The following is a 23,386-nucleotide window of genomic DNA, read 5'->3' as shown; positions in this document are numbered from 1 at the left end:
GATTCAGACAGAGCATTCCATTTTAAAAAAGCTTCCCTTTAATTTATGATCCTATTTGCTTTGTTCCCATGATATTTTGTGTTGAAGAGATATTTAGGTAGTTATCTAGAGCGCTACATGGCAGGAAATAGGATCTTTTCAGAGCTGGATTTTTGCTTGTGAGAGTACATCTGGATTTGCGCAGATCTTAGTGTGTCTCACAAGAAGAAATCCGGCTCCGAAAAGGTCCAAATGCTGCTGGCCACGTGATTCCCTCTGCACTAAATTATGCAGCCCCTCTAGAAAAAAAGAACTAACAATGTGTGATATAGTTTTTGTGTAGGACCACGAGAAGAAGCAGAACTAAAAATATGTTTGTGGACTCCTTCTAGAGGGTAGGCAGACACGATGACCACAGCTCAAAAATAGTCCTCTGGTGGGGAGAACAGCAGATAGAAGAGGGTACCCTGTAACTAGTGCCACTAGAAATTCTTAACAAATATGTTATTAGTTATGTGTTTAAAGGGACACTAGATTTTTCTTTTGTATGCATATGTATGTATTGGGTACTTTGTAAAGTGCGGCTAATCACCCATAAGGGTCTCAATGCACTGCTCATTTTATCGACCTCGGAAGGATTAAAGACCTCGCCGGGGATCGAACCTGCAACCCTCGGGTTGCTACATAGCTCAGCCACAGTGCATTAGCATGGTGAGCTATCTGTCCGGCTTTTGCATATATGTTTTATAGTTATATGTTTTCAGTATGTCTATGAGTAAGGCTGACATCAAGCCGAAACGCGTAAGACAGTACTGCTCCAGCTGATCTTATGAAAATATACTGTTTTTTTTAAGAAGCATTTATTCACTTGTTTGTGAAGAGAAAAAGAAAGGAAAAAACTTTGTTTATAATAAAGCTGCAAGAGTTTTATTCAAAAATATGCCTTGAGACTCAACCGGTTTATTTCGCAAAATGTTTTATAGATGATCTATTTATATAGCCCATACAGGTTTTTTTTTTTTTAAAGTATAGTTTTGCTTATTTTTAAATAACATTGCTCTGATTTTCAGACTCCTAACCAAGCCCCAAAGTTTTAGCAGAATACTGATGTATACCTACTCCAGCTTGCTCCTGTTTATGTAAAGGGTCTTCTCATATGCAAAGGAAGGGGGGTGTCTTTTTCCCCCCACTTGCAGTGGGTGTTCCAGTAACATTTTTAACAAGAGCTAAACTGGAAGCTTCTAAGTAAGTTTTTAAATGGTTTTAGATCAGTATCTTTGCATATTATAGTAGTGTATATTACATGCAGTTATATGAAAATTGGTGTATACTGTCCCTTTATTAGCCTTACATTTATACACTGCCCTTTAAAGCGACACGAAACCCAATTTTTTTTCTTTCATGATTCAGACAGACCATGCAATTTTAAACATCTTTCTTCTAACTTCTATAATCAAATTTTCTTTATTCTATTAGTATCTTTTGTTCAAAAGCAGGACATAAGCTCAAGAGTGTGCACGTTTTCTGCAGCACTTTATGGCAGCAGTCAGGACTAATAGATGGCAGCCCTATTTCCTGTTATGTAGTGTCCCAGACACCACCTTAGGTACAGTATCTCTCCTATAATAAAATGTGCTTTGTACCCATGGTATTCTTTGTTAAAGTAAATTGGAAGCTTTTTTTTTTTTAATTGTATGCTCTGTCTGAATTACAAAAGGAAACATTTTGGGTCTCATTTCCCTTTTTAAAGCTTCAACAAATATTGATCTTTGGCCTCCGATTGTCCCTCAGTCTTAAAAATGTGCCATTTTTAGTTGATTTCAATGTCAACATGTTCCTGCCATCATTAAAGGGGCATTAAACACTAAATAAATAAATAACATGTAGATGTAATTTTTTAAAGTTTCATTAGCTGTTTAAATATTGACAAAATAAGTGTAAAGTTTTAGTGACTATTAAACAATGGGAGCTGCCATGTTGTAACTTAGGTTACCTTCTGTGCTGTGGCCAATTAGAGACAGTTATAAATATGTCACTAGAGTGTGCAGCCAATGGTTGTGCTGGATTTAACAGTGTTCTGCACTTCCATTTCTAACAGGAACTGAAAAGCTCACAATTTCAAAATGGAATTACAGGAAAAGAGGACAAAATAAATAAGTATATTGCAGTTTATATATATATATATATATATATATATATATATATATATATATATATATATATATATATATATATATATATATATATAATTGCAGAGGTGAACGGCACTCACGAGTATGTCAGCTACCTGGTGCTCACACTAGGGAGAGACAAACAGTAAAGCAGTTATGGATCCCACGGACGGACTCCGTGTTGCAGCAAGGACCCAAGAAAAGCAGGCACACAGGTTTTTTCATAAACACTCCGGTTTATTTGCAAAGTTGATTGCCAAACGTTTCGGCTCACACACGAGCCTTTGTCAATGGTGTACAAAACCAAATGTGGAAAACTAGAGCACAAACTAACCTTAAATACCCACCCAGCCCAAGTGATAGACCAATCAGAGAGAGTGACAGCGGCACACCCACTCACACAGACCTAAACAGCTTATTGCCGGGCTCAATGTGGGCGTCACGTGACGTCATCACGTTACCGCCGTCCTGTGTGTAACCATGGAAACATGCGTAACCATGGAGACCAAACATACACAAATGTACTGCGCGGGTGCGCTGGCGGGTAAGCCTCTGATGGAAAACATATCAATTAATCAAACAGTGATCTGAATACCCCTATATACAAATACAATAAAGGAAAAGGTATCTATCTATATGCAACACTAAGACAAACCTAATATATAGCTTATAAAGTGAAAAGCGCTACCGAAACCCAGAGTATAGAAAACTACTAACACAGCCCTCTATACTCATAGTATCAAGGCATGTGGGGAGGTAGCAGGTGAGGGCATAAAAAACAATCTCAAGCCCCCTAGATATTTAGACAGGTATACATTGCATCATGCCAGAGGAGTAGGTAGAAAATAAGTCCTGGATGACTCCCACTTCTTCACATCCTATTTGTGTTTATACCAGCAGCCAAAGTCTATGTTGACATTCAGGCCTCGAGGGGCAACTGTGTCCAGTGTGAAGATCCATCGGGATTCCATTCTTAATAGTGACAGTCCTCTGTCACCACCACGTCTGTTGTGGGGCACATGGTCAATCAGCATCACTCGCAAAGAGGAAACAGAGTGTCCTGCAGTTGCAAAATGTCGCGCAACCGGTTGTTCAGATCGACCTTTTTCTATTGCTTGACGAATTGCTGTTTTATGGTTAGCCAAACGTTCTTTGAACGCTGTCACTGTTTTGCCTATGTAGAATTTGGAACATGGGCAAATAATGGCGTACACCACATATTCCGATGTGCAGGATAATCGATGTCTTATTTTGTATCTTTTGTTGTTATGGGGATGTTGAAATGATGTCCCAGCAATGAGATTGTTGCAAGTGACACAATTGCCACATTTGTAACATCCTGGTTTCCCTCTTGTGAGCCATGTCTGTTTTTCATAGCAGTGTGTGGGATCACTGAGTACTAGTAGATCCCTGAGGTTACTTGCTCGCTTGTATACCACCCGGGGTACCGGAGCATCCACAAAAGGTAGACTAGTGTCCTTGGAGATCATCTTCCAATTCTTCCTTATCACATTCTGAAGCATCCCTGATCCCGGAGTGTAGGTAGTTACAAAGTTCATCCGGTTCGGTTGTTCCGTTACTGTCCGTTTCGGGATAGTGTCATTCTGGGTGAGCTGTATGGCTTTACTCTTTTGTTGGTCTATTAGCATAGGTGGATATCCTCTGCTCAGAAATTTTTGTGACATTTCTTCAAGCTGTCTCTCTTTTCGGGAGTCATCCGTGTTGTTCCGGACGACCCGCAGGAGTTGTGAGGAGCTAACACCATCTCTCTGGAATCTAGGGTGGAAACTCTGGTAATGGAGTATAGAATTCTTATCAGTGGGTTTATTGAACAAGGTGGTGTGCAATTTATCACCATTAGGTGTTACTACTCTGAAAATTTCCAGGTCAAGAAAATGAATCTGATTGTTATTATGTTCCATTTTAAATTTAATCGTGGAGTTAAGGGTGTTTAATCCTTCAACCCACCCAATAAGTTTTTCAGGGGTATCACCCCAAATCAAGAAGACATCGTCTATGTATCTGCGATACATTTTGATGGGGTTCTGCCTGGAGAATATATTGTATTTTTCATACATCGCCATATAAATGTTAGCATACGATGGGGCCATATTTGACCCCATCGCAGTGCCCATAACTTGTAAAAAGTACTCGTTTTCAAATCGAAAATAGTTTTTCTCCAAGCAGAACTCCATCAGATGCAGCAGAAATTCCACAGGTGGACCAGTATATAGTGGGTTGTCAATCAGGATTTGTCGTACCATGTTGATACCATGCCCATGGGGTATCACCGTGTATAAACTTACTACGTCCATAGTAACTAGAGTGTCAGTAGGGGCCAGATTATCAAAGTCTTTCAGTAGTTTAATGAGTTCAGAGGAATCTCTGAGATGGGACTGAGTGTTTTGAACCACTGGTTGAAGGTAGAAATCAATGAATTCTGCTAAGGGTTGCATCAATGATCCCCTGGCAGACACAATAGGTCTGCCGGGGGGATCTTCGAGGGACTTATGGATTTTGGGCAGTAAATATAGTATTGGGCAGATTGGATGATCAACTGAAAGAAAGCCCAACACATCATCATCAATTACCCCAGCTTGATGTGCCAAGCCCAAGAATTCATCGATTTCTCTTTTAAAAGTTTTGGTAGGATTAGATTGTAGTTTGCGGTAGGTATTGTGGTCACGTAGTTGTTTAAAAGCCTCACCTCTATACTGTGCATAGTCAAGTATCACTGTGGCCCCACCCTTATCCGCTGGCCTTATGACTATGTCCTTGTCAGTGGACAGAGACTTAATTGCCCGTCTTTCAGCACTTGTAATGTTGTCTCTTGGCAGAGGCATATCTTTGTGTAGTTCAGTAAGGGTGGTTGTACAGATATGGTGGAATGTTTTTATTGACGAATGTGTGTTAGTCGGTTCAAAGGTGCTGCTTGCTTTAAATTGTTTAGAGGTCTGATTCTCCTTATCTTTAAAGAAGTCTTTAAGCTTCAACTGCCGTTGGAATCTACCCATGTCTACCATCCAATCAAAAAGGTCACAGTGGGGGGTGGGTACAAAGGACAATCCCCTATTAAGGACTTTTAGTTCGTCACCTGTCAGAGGTCGTTTACTTAGATTATAGATTATTGTGTCTTTTTCTGTCGTGGCTGGTTTTTTCGTTTTGCCCCGCCCCCTCCTGATGCTGCCGCCTCGGGGCCTACGGCTAAAGGGGGTTTCTGTGCAGATCTTGTGAGTACCCCACTTGCAGTGCTGTTAGTAGTGTTCTGAGTTTCGCCTTCTGAGGAGTCCCCCCCACTACTGTCTACTGTGGTGAGATTAATTCGTCTGTTCTTGTTAAAAGGTGTTCTCCTACGTCCACCCCAAGTAGAGTCCTTCCCAAATAACCAGCTGTATACTTTTTTCTCTCTATAGTCGTTCTCAACCGTGACAAATTTTTTGTTCTTAAATGTTAGTAAGTCCTGTTTGTATTTCTCTACTTGTGTTCTTAATTTGGTGATCCAGTCTGTTGAACTGTCAGATGTGAGTACAGTTAATAAGGTGTCTTTAACAGTGTCAATTTCTTTTTTAATATTAACTTTTAATCTAGTGACCTCCTCAATAACTAATAGCATCAGATCATGTGAGCATTTACTTAAAATTCCACACCACCTTCTGCAAAAATCTATGTTATTCCTGCCTAGGGTGGGGATATTCTTTACTCGAAATCCCCTGGGAATAAATTTCAGTTTATGATACTTAGATAAGTAAACAGCATGTAGGTGAAAATCTACCTCTTTCCTTTCTAGATGTAATAGTTTGTGATAGATATTGTTTGGTGTCTCACCTTTTGTCTCCTCCAACTCCTGCAGGTCTGCCTCACAACGGATGCGAGCCGCATCTGCTTCTGTAAAAGCAAAGTCCTCTATATTGCTATAAGGATCCTCAATGTTAGGCACTTCTTGAGTAGTAGGTGGTGTTTCCATACCCGTCTCAGTCTGAGTCGATGCAATGTATCACAAAGGTTGTCTTGTTGCACAATAGCAAGGTTGGTTTTGAAAAGTATCCACAGTCACTTAATGTAATTTCAAGAGGGGGAGTCTCACCCCACAATATCAGAGCGGGTGCACGTATCAAAAGAATGTATACAAAATTGCAGAGGTGAACGGCACTCACGAGTATGTCAGCTACCTGGTGCTCACACTAGGGAGAGACAAACAGTAAAGCAGTTATGGATCCCACGGACGGACTCCGTGTTGCAGCAAGGACCCAAGAAAAGCAGGCACACAGGTTTTTTCATAAACACTCCGGTTTATTTGCAAAGTTGATTGCCAAACGTTTCGGCTCACACACGAGCCTTTGTCAATGGTGTACAAAACCAAATGTGGAAAACTAGAGCACAAACTAACCTTAAATACCCACCCAGCCCAAGTGATAGACCAATCAGAGAGAGTGACAGCGGCACACCCACTCACACAGACCTAAACAGCTTATTGCCGGGCTCAATGTGGGCGTCACGTGACGTCATCACGTTACCGCCGTCCTGTGTGTAACCATGGAAACATGCGTAACCATGGAGACCAAACATACACAAATGTACTGCGCGGGTGCGCTGGCGGGTAAGCCTCTGATGGAAAACATATCAATTAATCAAACAGTGATCTGAATACCCCTATATACAAATACAATAAAGGAAAAGGTATCTATCTATATGCAACACTAAGACAAACCTAATATATAGCTTATAAAGTGAAAAGCGCTACCGAAACCCAGAGTATAGAAAACTACTAACACAGCCCTCTATACTCATAGTATCAAGGCATGTGGGGAGGTAGCAGGTGAGGGCATAAAAAACAATCTCAAGCCCCCTAGATATTTAGACAGGTATACATTGCATCATGCCAGAGGAGTAGGTAGAAAATAAGTCCTGGATGACTCCCACTTCTTCACATCCTATTTGTGTTTATACCAGCAGCCAAAGTCTATGTTGACATTCAGGCCTCGAGGGGCAACTGTGTCCAGTGTGAAGATCCATCGGGATTCCATTCTTAATAGTGCCAGCCAAGTTTTCTTGGGTCCTTGCTGCAACACGGAGTCCGTCCGTGGGATCCATAACTGCTTTACTATATATATATATATATATATATATATATATATATATATGTATGAATGTACGATTTATCATTTTATATTACCATCCCAAAGTGTTTAATGTCCCTTTTAACTGGGAAAATGTTAAAAAGTACAGCCTACTCTAGAATTGTTTAAAAAGATAGCTAATCCCTTTATTACTCATTCCCCAGTTTTGCATAACCAACACAGTTATAATAATAGACTTTTCACCTCTGTGATTACCTTGTATCTAAGCCTCTTCAGACTGCCTCCTTATTTTAGTTCTTTTGACAGACTTGCATTGTAGCCAATCAGTGTGGATGCCTAAATAACTCCACCGGCGTGAGCACAATGTAATCTATAGGCACACGTGAACTAGCACTGTCTAAGTAGGAAAAACTGTCAAAATGCACTGAGATAAGAGGCGGTCTTCAAGGGCTTAGAAATTAGCATATCAACAAAGAATACCAAGAGAACAAAGCAAATTTGAGGATAAAAGTACATTGGGAAAGTTGTTTAAAATTGCATGTCCTATTTGAATCATGAAAGTTTATTTTTGACTAGACTGTCCCTTTTAAATTTTTCTTGGCAAGAAAAAAATCACTATCATTGGTATTTTCTCTCATCAGTGCCTTATTTGCAATTGCATTTTTCTTTTTATGTTTAGTAATAACAAACTTAGAGACATCATGTCTACTTTACAGTCATAGTGGCTTATGGTGTGGTGCAAGCTCAGAAGACAAGGAAATAACGTTCCTTCTTTACCTAATTTCAGACCAGTACAAGGTTTAATTTTCCTCTTCAAATGGCAGCCGGGGGAAGAACCAGCTGGATCCATCGTTCAAGACTCCAGGTTGGACACAATCTTTTTCGCAAAGCAGGTATTGCTGTTTTCTGAACTGCTTTTCATAATAGGCTAAATTAATGACACACTTAAAAAGCGCAAGCTCAGGGATAGGATGCAGAATGTACATTTATATGCACTGGAGGGGCAAGAGCGGACAAATCCCCCTTTCCAGCTTTTACGTGTGCTTAGAATCTGATATCTGGTAATAGTCTAGAAAGAAGACCATAGCTTAGCCCAATCATACCCCTTAAATGACACGAAACCCAAAAATGTTTCAGACATAACATGCAATGGTAAACATCTTCTTGTTGGCTCACCCGATGAGTTTAGTTAGCGCCTAGTAGTGCATTACTGCTCCTTCAACCAAGGATACCAACAAAATAAAGCAAATATGGTAGAAGTCAATTGGAAAGTTGATTAAAATGGTACGCTCTGTCTGAATCATGAAACAAATATTTGGGATTTTTTGTCCCTTAAAGTGATGGTAAATCCTAGCGTTTGTGAAATAAAATACTTCACGCTGACAGTTCCTTTATTTTTCTGTAGTGCTCACCGCACTGAGCGCCTCAGGCCCGTCATGGCAGAACGCTAATTTGCCGTGAGGTGATATTAGCCAATAGTGTGCTACCTATCCAGCATAAGGCCAGCTGGGCCACACTTGGCTAAGAGGTGGAAACGTCACCTCATTGAAAAAATAGCATTCTGCTGCGGGCGGCCTGAGGCGCTCAGTGTGGTGAACGCTGCAGGTAAATAAAGGAAAGTCCAATTTATTTGTTGCACTTCTAAATATATATATATATATATATATATATATATATATATATATTATAGGATTTGCCATCACCTTTAAGTTACTCCTAAATTAAAATGTAATTAGGGCAGGGGTTAAGGACAAGGGTCTCAGAGTTCTCACTTGAGATTGGTTCTGCACCTCTAAGGGGCACATTTAGCCCTGCAATCACTAATGGTGTAGCTACAGGGGAGCTTTATGGGGACCCGGTGTCACCTGCAATATGTCTGGCCCTTCTCTGTGCCTCCCTGTAAAAAAAGGTTTCATGGTTTAAGGAAAGTCTATGGATTTTCCTTTACAATATGGTGTCACGGTTTCCAAGATGGCTGTTAGAATGGTGCTGTACAGAAAAAACAGCCGCCATATTTGTATAGGAAGACTGCACAAGTGTATATCCTCTGGTGTAGACTAACCAAGGGAAAGAGTGACTCATAGTCGCAGAGAAGCAATTCCTTTCTACCCCATGCGGCTGCCAGCTTCTGCGGATTACAAACAGCCTGAAAGGGTGCTGTGGAAATGGGGGTCTTTAGCACACATTTTGTCCAGCGGCCCAGTGACATCTAGTTACATCTTTGGTTTAGGGCAGTCTTTCTCAACCGTGGTCCTTAAGTTCCCCCAACAGGCCAGGTTTTCATTATAGCTTAAAGGGACAGTCTAGTCAAAATTAAACGTTCATGATTAAGATAGGGCATGTGATTTTAAACAACTTTCCAATTTACTTTTATCACTAAATTTGCTTTGTTCCCTTGGGGGTATTTTTGAAAAGCTAAACCTAGGTAGGCTCAAACTGATTTCAAAAGCGTTGAAAACCGCCTCTTAGTTCAGAGCATTTTGAAAGTTTTTCAGTTAGACAGTACTAGTTCATGTGTGTCATATAGATAACATTGTGCTCACTCCCGTGCAATCTAAAACACTATTTCAGCATTAACTAAAAAGCTTTTTTTTTTTTTTTTAATTTGATATTCCTAAATTGAATAAACAAAGTTTATGTGGGTGTTGTCCCTGTCATCCAATGAACAACAGGTATCTAGATATTATTGTATTGTTATTTTAAAAGTACATTTAAAAAGCTTAAAGGAACAGTAAATCTTTTTGTTTGTTTACCTTATATAGGTATTATGTGCCTAATGCATAGTGTTTAGCTATAAATAATCTAACATCTAGCTGTAGTAGAAAAGTGACTTTTCAACTTTAAAATCTGTTCCAGTAAGGCTCACTCGTCCACCCTCCAAGCTGGCACATTCCCCCCCCCTTAATCTAGCAGATTGGAAGACTACTGGCCACGTTAACAGCCAATTGCATATGTTCCTATTCTGCTTGTCTGTCCGGCTTCCAGAATGTGACTGTACAAACACAGATTGTTTGCTTCGGGAAGCCTGGCAGGCAGTATCAGAAGCAGGCATAGAAGAAAGGGAAAATGGCACGTGGCAGCTGTCTCATTTGCTGTACCACCTACTACACTTCATGATAGTGTCTCTAAGGCAAACAATAGTTCTATTTCTTATATAAGGCACAACAGGTTAACCAGTTACCGTCCCTTTAATCGTTTTTCATGCAAAAAGTGTCTACTAACAAGTTGAACTATTCTTTCTTATACACAATATATTTTAAAGGGACAGTGCATTGTAAACTTTTATGATTCACACAGTGTATGCAATTTTAAACAATATTCCAGTTTACTTCTGTATTGAAATTTGCTTTGTCTTTGTGGTATCCTTTGCTGAAGAGCATACCTAAGTAGGCTCAGAGCCAACCGTGCACTACTGGGAGCTAGCTAGTGATTGGTGGCAGCACACATGCCCTCCTGTCAACGGCTCACCTGTTGTGTTCATCAGCAACTCTCTAGTCTGAGAAGAAATTATATAACTGCTATACAATAAAAGCATAAAGATAGTGAGAATGAAGTAAGAAAATACTCCCCTTGTATAGTGGGCTGTGACCTGAGAATAACTGAGAAAATTGTCTGAGCTATTAATAAATGTACCTAAAGTTTTTCTTTTGGTTTAAACACTTATTTGTGAGTTCTGCTGTTTATTCTCAATTCTGACACTGGATTCCATTTATCAAGCTGTGAAAGCAGTTTCGGGGTTCCAGCGTTTTAGGCTTGCGAGAATGAGCCTGAAACGCTAGTTAAGTAGCTGCTACTTAACCTCTCCTTCTCTTAAAGGGTCATGAAACCCAACATTTTTCTTTCATGGCTCAGAGAATATCATTTTAAAAAAGATTCCAATTTACTTCTAGTCTCACATTTGCTTTATTCTCTTGTTCTTTGTTGAAGAGATATCTAGATAGACAGCGTGCACGTCTGGAGCACGACATGACAGGTGAGGCTTTCTAGTGATCTTGCTAATGTATAATAATATTGCAGGTTCTTATGCCACTTTATAGATCATTAGTTAGGCCTCATCTTGAGTATTGTGTGCAGTTCTGGAGGCCATATCTTCAGAAGGATATTAACAAACTTGAATCTGTGCAAAGGAGGGCTACCAAAATGGTACATGGTCTAAAAAATAAAACTTACCAGGATAGGCTCAATGACCTAAATATGTATAGCTTAGAGGAGAGAAGGGAAAGAGGTGATATGATAGCAACTTTCAAGTACATTAAAGGGTTTAGTAAAACTGAGGCTGTGGGTATTTTACATAAAATGGAAAATTCAAGAACAAGGGGTCATGAGCTCAAGCTAAAGGGTAGTAGATTCAGGAGTAATTTGAGGAAGCACTTCTTTACAGAAAGAGTGATTGATTTATGGAATAAACTTCCTCAAGAGGTAGTAGCAACAAACACTGTGGGGGACTTTAAAAATGCATGGGACAAGCATAGGGCTATCCTACGAACTAGATAAGTTTATACTGTTAGGTAAGGTGGGGCAGACTTGCTGGGCCTATGGCTCTTATCTGCCGTCAATATCTATGTTTCTATGTTTCTAGGACTGTTGCCATATAGTACTGCAGACGCGTGCACACTCCTGAATTTACCTTCCTGCTTTTCAACAAAGGATACCAAGAAAATGAAGAAAATTTGATAATATGGGCTCAATTTATCAAAGCTGAGGCGGACAGGGGCTCGCATGTGGTGGGGCGAAATTACCCGCAGATAATCACCATTGCACACGAGTGCAATTTTGCGCTCGCTTGCAATCCTGCCCACGCACAGCCAATCGCGCGCGGGCAGGAGCTGTCAATCTCCTCGGTCGGACTAGACCACGGAGATTGAATTTCGCCACCTTAGAGGTGGCGAAGAGGTTAGAGAAGCGGCGGTCTGGTGACCGCTGCTTGTTAAATTACGGCGAGCAAGTTCTTGTGAGAACTTGCAGCCGTAGGGCTTTGATAAATCGAGCCCTATAAGTAAATTGGAAAGTTGTTTAAAACTGTATGCTCTATAATAATAGAAAAATGTGGTGTTTCGATGTTCCTTTAAATGTGAAAGAAAGAAATGATCCTGATCTGGTCCAATTTGGGATGATTGACAGCCCCTGCTCATGAGCAAATGGCGGCATTGCATAAGAAACGACTGCTGTCCACTCGCAGTGAGGCCAGGTGGAAAGGTTTGCTTGTTTATCTGGCCATTAATAAATAGAGCTCGTTGTGTCTCCTGGTCACTGTATTGTATGTAATCTCTTTGTTCTTAGCCAGTATTCATATAATAATTTTGTGTAGCTCTAGTTTTACAAACTGTTTAAAAATATTGAAGTAACTTATTGAACAAACCCATCTCAGATCATGCACCTCTTGTAATGGAATTCCCGTCACCTATTGTATTATTAACCTGACCTAGTCTGCACGTAATAAATTCACTCAGAAGTCTGTGTACTTATGTGTTCCTGTAACGGCAAGGTTACCATTGTTCACCTCAGGGCTTTATGCAAATATCCCATTGATGTTGAACTCAGCAGCCTCAAGCCTTCGGATATAATAATTGTACGTAATCCGTGTAAAATTCCCAAGTAATTCTCATTCCTGAATCTGTAAGTAAATGTTGCGCATACAGAGAGCAGGTTGGATATTATGAGCTGTCAGGGGACATGGAAATATAAATAAATGCACCACTATTGTGATATTTCTTTGGTTGGAATGTGCCTCTCTTCCATGTGTACATTCTGTTTGCTGAGTAGGAATGGCTTGCCTGTATATTTTGATGACTGAATGCACGTGCACGAGAAAGTAGAAATGTACCCACTGGTTATGTATGCTGTGTGCTCCCCTTTCACATTATTCAGCTCTGGGACAGTATAACCTATGTTTTAACATGACTGAAAAAAAGAGTATAACTTTATAGTTTTTTTTTTTTTTTTTAAAGGTAATATAAAGTTTAAAATACATAAAGCCATTCTTCTTTAAAGGGACATGTTACTCAACATGAAATCTCATCACAACCGAGATAAAGTATAAGTTTTTTTTATGTCAACCTGTTTATTTTTCTGTATTTAAAGTTACATTAAACCCATTTTTTTTTCTTTTATGATTCAGCTAGAATATGCCATTTTAAGCAACTTTCTAATTTACTCCTAGTATCAATTTTTCTTCGTTCTCTTGCTATCTTTATTTAAAAAGCAGGAATGTGATGCATAGGAGCCGGCCCATTTTTGGTTGAGAACCTGGTTTATGCTTACTTATTGGTGGGTAAATGTAAGCCTCCAATAAGCAAGTGCTATCCATGGTGCTGAACCTAAAATGGGCTGGCTGCTAAGATTTACATTCCTGCTTTTAAAATAAAGATAGCAAGAAAACGAAAAATTGATAATAGGAGTAAATTAGAAAGTTGCTTAAAATTTCATGCTCTATCTGAATCATGAAAGAAAAAAATTTGGGTTCAGTGTCCCTTTAAGCCTAAAATCAGCTAACCAGAGAGAGTGCTCTGTAGGCAGCAACCATTCAACTACTTGTTTTAATTGTCATCTGGATGGTGGTGGGAAAAAAACAGCCATATCAGCTTTACTTTAATCTTGCTCTGTAATAGTAAATCTCTTTAAACTAAGAAGAGTCTGCTCCCACACTTGACAAATGTATGCTCCCTTGCAAGTCCTGGGACAAGCATTCTGATTGGATTTTTTTAAAGTCCCTTTACAATAGGATGTGGCTACTGAGGTAAAACATTTTCTTCCTTTTTTCCGTAGAGATGTTCATGTAACATTAGAAGTCAAAATAAATTTACCTCTTGTAAAATTTATGGCTTTCTTTCTCCAACATTGGTGTGTCCGGTCCACGGCGTCATCCATTACTTGTGGGAAATATTCTCCCCCACAGGGAAAGGCAAGGAGAGCACACAGCAAGAGCTGTCCATATAGCTCCCCCTCCGGCTCCGCCCCCCAGTCATTCTCCTTGCCGCTCTGAACAAGTAGCATCTACCACGGGGATGGCGAGGCGTTTGTGGTGTTAGTTGTAGTTTTTTATTCTTCTATCAAGAGTTTGTTATTTTTAAAATAGTGCTGGCTTGTACTATTTACTCTATAACAGAAAAGTGATGAAGATTTCTGTTTAAGAGGGCTATGATTTTAGCAGACAGTAACTAAAATCCATTACTGTTATCACGCAGGACTGTTGAAACAAGAGAACTTCAGTTGGGGGTAACAGTTTGCAGACTCATCTGCTTCAGGTATGACTGGTCTCCTTCTAACAACACAGGCTAATGCTAGATGACAGTCATATTTCCCCTCAGGGGAAAAGGTAAGCCATTTTTCTTTCACCTCAGCAAAAAAGATAACAGGCTTCCCCTTTTTGTTTTTTATGCTGGTAGACACTGTTAGGGGCAAAATCGATTGGTTTTTATTACAATATGATACCATTTGAAATATTTTATAAGCTCACATACACTGGGGAACGTTTTTTATTGATCTGGCTTGTTTTAGACACCTAAATCTAGTCAGGAAGGCCCCTTCACTGTAGTGTGCTGAGGGAGGAAGCCTCATTTTGGTGCTTCAGCTGCACAGTTGATTTACAAGGCAGTGCATGCAGATAGGGTCCTGTGGCTCAGAAAGTGACTCCAAAAGGCTTTTTTTCTGTGAATGGTGACCCCTAAGGAAGGTAAAAAGCTGCAACAAGTCTGTAGCAGGGATTGTAGTGTATAAAAACGGTTAAATCCAACAATTAGCTTAGTTTGCTTGTTTTAAGAGCTAGAGTCTCCATATTTGCTGTGCAATACTTTCTAAGCATTAAGACTCTGGGGTCCAAATTTCAGAAAAATCGGATATTGCCTTCATAGTTTTTTGAACATTCAGAAATAAATGTGTCATTTTATTATTTAAAGAGACAGTAACGTTTTTGTTTAAAATCGTTTTTATTGCATTGTTTGCCTTGTTCTGTGTGTATAGAGACAAATGTGGTTCCCCCTTCGAGTGTTTGTGATAATTGCGCCATAGCGTCCAAACAAAATCAGGACAGCTCTGTTATTTTTCATAATGTTGCCCAAGATGATTTATCTAATGAAGGTAGTGGGGATAGCTCTACATCCTCTCCTTCTGTGTCTACACCAGCTTTGCCCACGCAGGCGACACCTAGCGCGCCAGTGCTTATTTCTATGCAACAATTATCAGTAGTAGTGGATAATTCTATAGCAAATCTTTTATCCAAACTGCCAGCTTTTCAGAGAAAGCGTGATTGTTCAGTTTTAAATACAGATAAAAAGGATGAACAATCAGACGCTGATGATGCCTTATCTATTTTACCCTCGCATCAATCGGAATTGGCTGTAAGGGAAGGGCTGTCTGAGGGTGAAATTTCAGATTCAGGAAAAATTTCTCAACAGGCAGAACCTGATCTAGTGGCATTTAAGTTTAAACTAGAACATCTCAGTGCTTTGCTTAAGGAGGTATTAGCTACTCTGGATGACTGTGATTCCATGGTAGTACCAGAGAAGTTGTGCAAATTGGACAAATTTTTAGAGGTCCCAGTGCACGACGACGCTTTTCCAATACCTAAGAGGGTAGCGAACATAGTGGAAAAGGAGTGGGAGAAGCCAGGTGTACCCTTTGCCCCACCTCCTATATTTAAGAAAATGTTTCCCATAGTAGACCCTAGAAGGGACGCATGGCAAACGGTCCCGAAGGTTGAGGGAGCTGTTTCAACACTAGCGAAGCGCACAACTATTCCTATAGAGGACAGCTGCGCTTTCAAAGATCCTATGGATAAAAAATTGGAAGGATTGCTTAAAAAGATTTTTGTTCAGCAAGGGTTCATCCTTCAACCAGCTACGTGTGTTATTACTGTCACTTCAGCGGCGTCCTTTTGGTTCGAAGAACTAGAAAGGTCGCTCCAGAAAGAGACTTCCTATGAAGAAGTCATGGACAGAACACACGCATTAAAGTTAGCTAATTCCTTTATATTGGATGCCGCCTTTCAAATAACGAAATTGGCGGCGAAAAACTCAGGTTTTGCTATAGTAGCGCGGAGGGCGCTTTGGCTAAAATCCTGGTCGGCAGATGTGTCGTCCAAGACTAAGTTACTGAATATTCCTTTCAAGGGTAAGACCCTTTTTGGGCCGGAATTGAAGGAAATTATTTCAGACATCACTGGGGGTAAGGGCCATGCCCTGCCACAGGATAGGCCTTTTAAGGATAAGAACAAGTCTAATTTTCGTTCCTTTCGCAATTTCAGGAACGGACCGGCTAATACCTTCTTGTCTAGCGGCAGTGGAGTTAACGCGGCCCAGCCCAAACCCGCTTGGAAGCCCATGCAAGGCTGGAACAAGGGTAAACAAACCAAGAAACCTGCTGCTGCTACCAAGACAGCATGAAGGGGTAGCCCCCGATCCGGGACCGGATCTGGTAGGGGGCAGACTATCTCTCTTCGCTCAGGCTTGGGCAAGAGATGTTCTGGATCCCTGGGCACTAGAGATAGTTTCCAAGGGATACCTGTTAGAATTCAAGGGACTTCCTCCAAAGGGAAGGTTCCACCTGTCTCGCTTATCTTCAGACCAGATAAAGAAACAGGCATTCTTACATTGTGTAAGAGACCTATCAAAGATGGGAGTGATAAACCCAGTCCCCTCCGGGGAACAAGGTCTAGGTTTTTACTCAAACCTGTTTGTGGTTCCCAAAAAAGAGGGAACTTTCAGGCCAATTCTGGATTTAAAGATATTAAACAAGTTCCTCAGAGTTCCATCCTTCAAGATGGAAACCATTCGGACAATCTTACCGACAATCCAGCAGGGTCAATTTTTGACTACCGTGGATCTAAAGGATGCGTATCTGCATATCCCAATCCACAAATCTCATCATCAGTTCCTGAGGTTCACCTTTCTGGACAAACATTACCAGTTTGTGGCTCTTCCATTCGGTTTAGCCACCACTCCCAGAATTTTCACAAAGGTGCTAGGGTCCCTTCTAGCGGTCCTAAGGCCGAGGGGCATCGCTGTAGCACCTTATCGAGACGACATCCTAATCCAAGCGTCGTCCCTTTCCAAAGCAAGGGCTCATACAGACATTGTGTTGGCCTTTCTCAGATCTCACGGGTGGAAGGTGAACATAGAAAAAAGTTCACTGTCACCGTCCACAAGGGTTCCTTTTCTGGGAACAATAATAGATTCTGTGGAAGTGAAGATCTTTCTCACAGAAGTCAGAAAGGCAAAGCTTCTAAAAGCTTGTCGAGTTCTTCATTCTATTCCTCAACCCTCCATAGCTCAATGCATGGAAGTAATAGGACTAATGGTCGCAGCAATGGATGTGGTTCCTTTTGCTTGAATTCATCTAAGACCATTACAGCTATGCATGCTCAATCAGTGGAATGGGGACTATACAGACTTGTCTCCCCAAATTCAAGTAGATCAGGTAACCAGGGACTCACTTCTCTGGTGGTTGACCCAGGATCACCTGTCTCAGGGAATGAGTTTCCGCAGACCGGAGTGGGTCATCATCACGACCGACGCCAGCCTCTTGGGGCGCGGTCTGGGACTCCCTGAAAGCTCAGGGCCTATGGTCGCGGGAAGAGTCGCTTCTCCCGATAAACATTTTGGAACTAAGAGCTATATTCAATGCGCTCCTGGCTTGGCCTCAGCTAGCGGAAGCCAGGTTCATAAGATTTCAGTCGGACAACATAACGACTGTTGCGTACATCAATCATCAGGGGGGAACAAAGAGTTCCCTAGCGATGAAGGAAGTAACCAAGATAATCCAATGGGCAGAGAATCACTCCTGCCATCTATCTGCTATTCACATCCCAGGAGTAGACAACTGGGAGGCGGACTATTTGAGTCGTCAGACTTTCCATCCGGGGGAGTGGGAACTCCATCCGGAGGTCTTTGCTCAGTTAACCCAATTATGGGGCATTCCAGACATGGATCTAATGGCGTCCCGTCAGAACTTCAAGATACCTTGCTACGGGTCCAGATCCAGGGATCCCAAGGCGACTCTAGTGGATGCATTAGTGGCGCCTTGGTCGTTCAACCTAGCATATGTGTTTCCACCGTTTCCTCTCCTTCCCAGGCTCATAGCCAGGATCAAACAGGAGAAGGCCTCGGTGATTCTGATAGCTCCTGCGTGGCCACGCAGGACTTGGTATGCAGACCTGGTGAATATGTCATCGGCTCCACCATGGAAGCTACCTTTGAGACAGGATCTTCTAGTACAAGGTCCATTCGAACATCCAAATCTAGTTTCTCTGCAGCTGACTGCTTGGAAATTGAACGCTTGATTTTATCCAAGCGTGGGTTTTCAAATTCTGTGATAGATACTCTGGTCCAAGCCAGAAAACCTGTGACTAGAAAGATTTACCATAAAATATGGAAAAGATATATCTGTTGGTGTGAATCCAAAGGATTCTCCTGGAGTAAGATTAAAATTCCAAAGATTCTCTCCTTTCTCCAAGAAGGTTTGGATAAAGGGTTGTCAGCTAGTTCTCTAAAAGGACAGATTTCTGCATTATCCGTCTTGTTGCACAAACGACTGGCAGCTTTGCCAGATGTACAAGCTTTTGTTCAGGCTTTGGTTAGAATCAAGCCTGTTTACAGACCCATGACTCCTCCTTGGAGTCTAAATTTAGTTCTTTCAGTTCTTCAAGGGGTTCCGTTTGAACCTTTACATTCTATAGATATTAAGTTATTATCTTGGAAAGTTCTGTTTTTGGTTGCTATTTCTTCTGCTAGAAGAGTTTCTGAATTATCTGCTTTGCAGTGTAATCCACCATATCTGGTTTTTCATTCAGATAAGGTTGTTTTGCGTACTAAGCCTGGTTTTCTTCCAAAAGTTGTTTCCAACAAGAACATCAACCAGGAAATAGTTGTTCCTTCTTTGTGTCCGAATCCAGTTTCAAAGAAGGAACGTTTATTACACAATTTAGATGTTGTTCGTGCTTTAAAGTTCTATTTAGAAGCAACAAAAGATTTTAGACAAACCTCATCTTTGTTTGTCGTTTACTCTGGTAAGAGGAGAGGTCAAAAAGCTACTGCTACCTCTCTCTCTTTCTGGCTGAAAAGCATTATCCGCTTGGCTTATGAGACTGCCGGACGGCAGCCTCCTGACCGTATCACAGCTCACTCTACTAGGGCTGTGGCTTCCACATGGGCCTACAAGAACAAGGCTTCTGTTGACCAGATATGTAAGGCAGCAACTTGGTCTTCTCTGCACACTTTTGCCAAATTCTACAAATTTGATACTTTTGCTTCTTCGGAGGCTATTTTTGGGAGAAAGGTTTTGCAAGCCGTGGTGCCTTCCGTTTAGGTAACCTGATTTGCTCCCTCCCTTCATCCGTGTCCTAAAGCTTTGGTATTGGTTCCCACAAGTAATGGATGACGCCGTGTACCGGACACACCAATGTTGGAGAAAACAGAATTTATGCTTACCTGATAAATTACTTTCTCCAACGGTGTGTCCGGTCCACGGCCCGCCCTGGTTTTTTAATCAGGTTGAAAAAAATTTCTTTATACACTACAGTCACCACGGCACCCTATAGTTTCTCCTTTTTCTCCTAACCGTCGGTCGAATGACTGGGGGGCGGAGCCGGAGGGGGAGCTATATGGACAGCTCTTGCTGTGTGCTCTCCTTGCCTTTCCCTGTGGGGGAGAATATTTCCCACAAGTAATGGATGACGCCGTGGACCGGACACACCGTTGGAGAAAGTAATTTATCAGGTAAGCATAAATTCTGTTTTTGCTCTCCTTTTTTTGAAACGTACATATTTTCCGTGAGAGCACACTATATGGCAGTTATGTTTGCTATCATTTTTGTAACAATGTTACTCATTATTGCAAATACCATTGCCATCAAGTGCTCAAGACACGTGCACACTCCTGAGCCTACTAAAGTATGCTCTCATGAAAAGGAGCTCATTTTTAACCCTTTATACTTCTGCCCCTAAATCTTATCTTATTTTTTTTTATTTAAGATTGTCCTTACCTTAGTAGTTGGCATATGTTTATATTTGTGAGTACATATTTACTTCATAGAGCCTATATATCACATATATATTTATTAGTAACCCCACAAAACAAAGTATAAAATGCTACAACTGTGTACGAATATAAACAGACAAGTGTGTGTATGTATATATATATATATATATATATATATATATATATATATATATATATAGGCTTTATATTATATATAAATCTATCTCAATGTAGATGAAGATTTAGATTTAAATGGTTATAGCTGTTATGAATCATGAATTGTCAAAAGGCAAATCTTTTTTGTAACAGCTATAGTCTTTGTGCAACAGTTCTGGAAAAGACCATAAGATGGCAGCAGTGAATCACAAATGAGTAGATAATGACGATTAACGTTCTTTGGGATAGCTAGTGAAGCAGGAAATGATTCATTATCTCTGGGTTAATATCGTGTCCCCACTGAGACAGACAGAGGCTTCAAACAGTCATTTGAACTGATCTGCAGACTCCCTCCTCTTCCTCCTACACACGTCTGTTTCTCTCTCCGTCCTTTCTCACTATCTCTCATTTACACTTGCTCCATCACACTCACTCATTTTGAAGACTCTGTTTGGAGAAACTTGATTCCTTGCTCTTTGCTGTGTAAAAGTTTGAAATGGAGAACGAAGTAGACAGAAAGAACCTGGAGTATGTTTAAAATGTAATATTATGCCTTGATACAAATCAAAGTACCCTGTTTTCAGTGCACTGTACTTTAAATTCATTGTTTTCGTATGCATACGTTTTCCTTTCACAGTAATTAGTGTGTTAAGTATTTTGATAAAAGGTCACCAGTGAGATCTGTAAGGTCGAAAAGTTTACTGTATTACTCTGGGATTTGAGAGACAATTTCATACACGCCCATGGAGCGGCCATGTTCATCCCATTTTACAAACAAACAAAACAATTACGCTTTGTATTTTGTACTAACAAAGTATGAATTTCTATGTGCTCTTTGCACATCCAGTGTACTTATCCTACGATTTATACTGTGCATATTTAATATGATTTATTTCTCTGTAATTTACAAAAAAACCCTTTTTTTTTTTATAAAATACGAATTTGATGAAAAATTTTGTTGCGATTTTTTTATGCACCTTTAACGGCACAATTTTGTCCTGTGTATTTTATTTTATTCGTTTTGTATAATACTGGTATTTTTAACTTAAGATTTTCATTGTGCACTTTTTTAATGTATTCACCTCCTTCCCATATGAAAATGCAATATATGCCCCTTAGGGAGAAGCCTTGTTTTCTGGGTAAAGAGTGGCTTTATCTCTCTTGGATCATCTCTACTATAGTTAAACCAATTTTCTTCCATAAAGGTAAGACGAGTCCATGGATTCATCCTTTACTTGTGGGATATTATCCTTCCCTACAGGAAGTGGCAAAGAGCACCACAGCAGAGCTGTCTATATAGCTCCTCCCTTAACTCCACCCCCCAGTCATTCTCTTTGCCTACTCTAAGTACTAGGAAGGGTAAAGTGAAAGAGGTGATAAAATATTAGTTTTTAATTTCTTCAATCAAGAGTTTATTTTTAAATGGTACCGGTTTGTACTATTTACTCTCAGGCAGCAGATGGATGAAGACTGCTGCCTGGAGGATGATGATCTTAGCATTTGTAACTAAGGTCCATTGCTGTTCCCACAGAGGCTGAGGAGTACAGGAAACTTCAGTGTGAGGAACGGTTTCATGCTATGCAGCAATGAGGTATGTTCAGTCATATTTTTTCTAGAGAGACTGTGTATTTCAGAAAGGCTAACATTATACCCAGGAGGGTAAGAGTAAGCAGTAATCCTAGAGCTAAAAGAAGGGCATTACTTGGCTTGCTTATGGGGCCAATTACATATATGGTTGACACTGAATGTAAAATGTTTGTGAGCAAACGTTTTTTGGATGGGAGTGCTTTAACGTTTTTGTGGGCAATAAACGTTTTGGGCAACTTTATTAGGGCACACACAGCTTAACTTTCGGGTCTTGGAACCCACATGGCTGGTGCGGTTCTTTAAGGCTCAGGGAACATCGAGTGAGATGGGCGGGGCTTATTTTCGCGCCTCAGATGCGCAGTTAGTTTGTCAGCAAGCTCTAACTCCTGAGGGCCCTGGTGTATGTTTTGGGCCAAATCAAAGCTTTTACCCCACACTTTCAGGGCAGGTAGGGCCACAGCAGGGCTGTTGCAAGGTGCTGAGGGCTCTTTTTCCGGATCTGGGCCTATTTTCGATCCGGTTTGGACATTAAGGGGTTAATTTGTTTAAATTTTTTGTGGTGCAATCTTAACTACCTATAGTGGGTCTACATACAAAATTTTGAAAAATTTGGTGCATGTTTAGGCTGTTTTGCAGAACGTGTATGCTTTTTTTCTCTTAAAGGCGCAGTACCGTTTTTTAAGATTGTTATTTTTTTTCACTAAATAAAGTCTTTTCATGCTTGTTTGCAGTCATTACTAGCCTGTTCAACATGTCTGACATTGAGGAAAGTCAATGTTCAATATGTTTAGAAGCTATCGTGGAACCTCCACTTAGAATGTGACCCTCATGCACTGAAAGGTCAATAAATTGTAAAGAACATATTTTAGCTACTAAAAGTATGTCGCAGGATGATTCTCAGTCAGAAGAGAATCAGGTTATGCCATCTAATTCTCCCCAAGTGTCACAACCGTTAACGCCCGCACAAACGACGCCAAGTACTTCTAGTGCGTCTAATTCTTTCACCCTGCAAGATATGGCCGCAGTTATGAATACTACCCTCACTGAGGTTTTATCTAAGCTGCCGGGGTTGCAAGGGAAGCGCAGTAGGTCTGGTGTGAGAACAAACGCTGAGCCCTCGGACGCTTTATTAGCTATATCCGATGTACCCTCACAATGTTCTGAAGTGAGGGATTTGCTGGCTGAGGGAGAGATTTCTGAAAATATGTTCCCTCAGACAGATTCAGATATGACGGCTTTTGAATTTAAACTAGAACACCTCCGCTTATTGCTCAGGAAGGTTTTAGCGACTCTGGATGATTGTGACCCTATTGTAGTTCCAGAGAAATTGTGTAAAATGGACAAAATCCTAGAGGTTCATGCCTACACTGATGTTTTTCCGGTTCCTAAGAGGATTTCGGAAATTGTTACTAAGGAGTGGGATAGACCAGGTATTCCGTTCGCT

The 23,386-nt window shown here is 40.6% G+C and overlaps 1 protein-coding gene across 1 annotated transcript in view; it reads left to right on the top strand.

Moving 5' to 3' along the window:
* Positions 1-23,386, top strand: part of UCHL5 (ubiquitin C-terminal hydrolase L5) — a 158,900-nt gene that overhangs the window by 26,854 nt on the left and 108,660 nt on the right. Inside the window, exon 3 of the mRNA XM_053693143.1 lies at positions 8,016-8,121. Within this exon, the coding sequence (XP_053549118.1) occupies positions 8,016-8,121 (106 nt within the window). The remainder of the gene's footprint in view (positions 1-8,015; positions 8,122-23,386) is intronic.

This window comes from Bombina bombina, chromosome 10 (assembly GCF_027579735.1).
Source record: "Bombina bombina isolate aBomBom1 chromosome 10, aBomBom1.pri, whole genome shotgun sequence".
In the NCBI taxonomy this organism is placed as follows: domain Eukaryota; kingdom Metazoa; phylum Chordata; class Amphibia; order Anura; family Bombinatoridae; genus Bombina; species Bombina bombina.
Note: the sequence above shows the minus strand (reverse complement) of the source record. Positions and strands in the feature narration are given on the sequence as shown.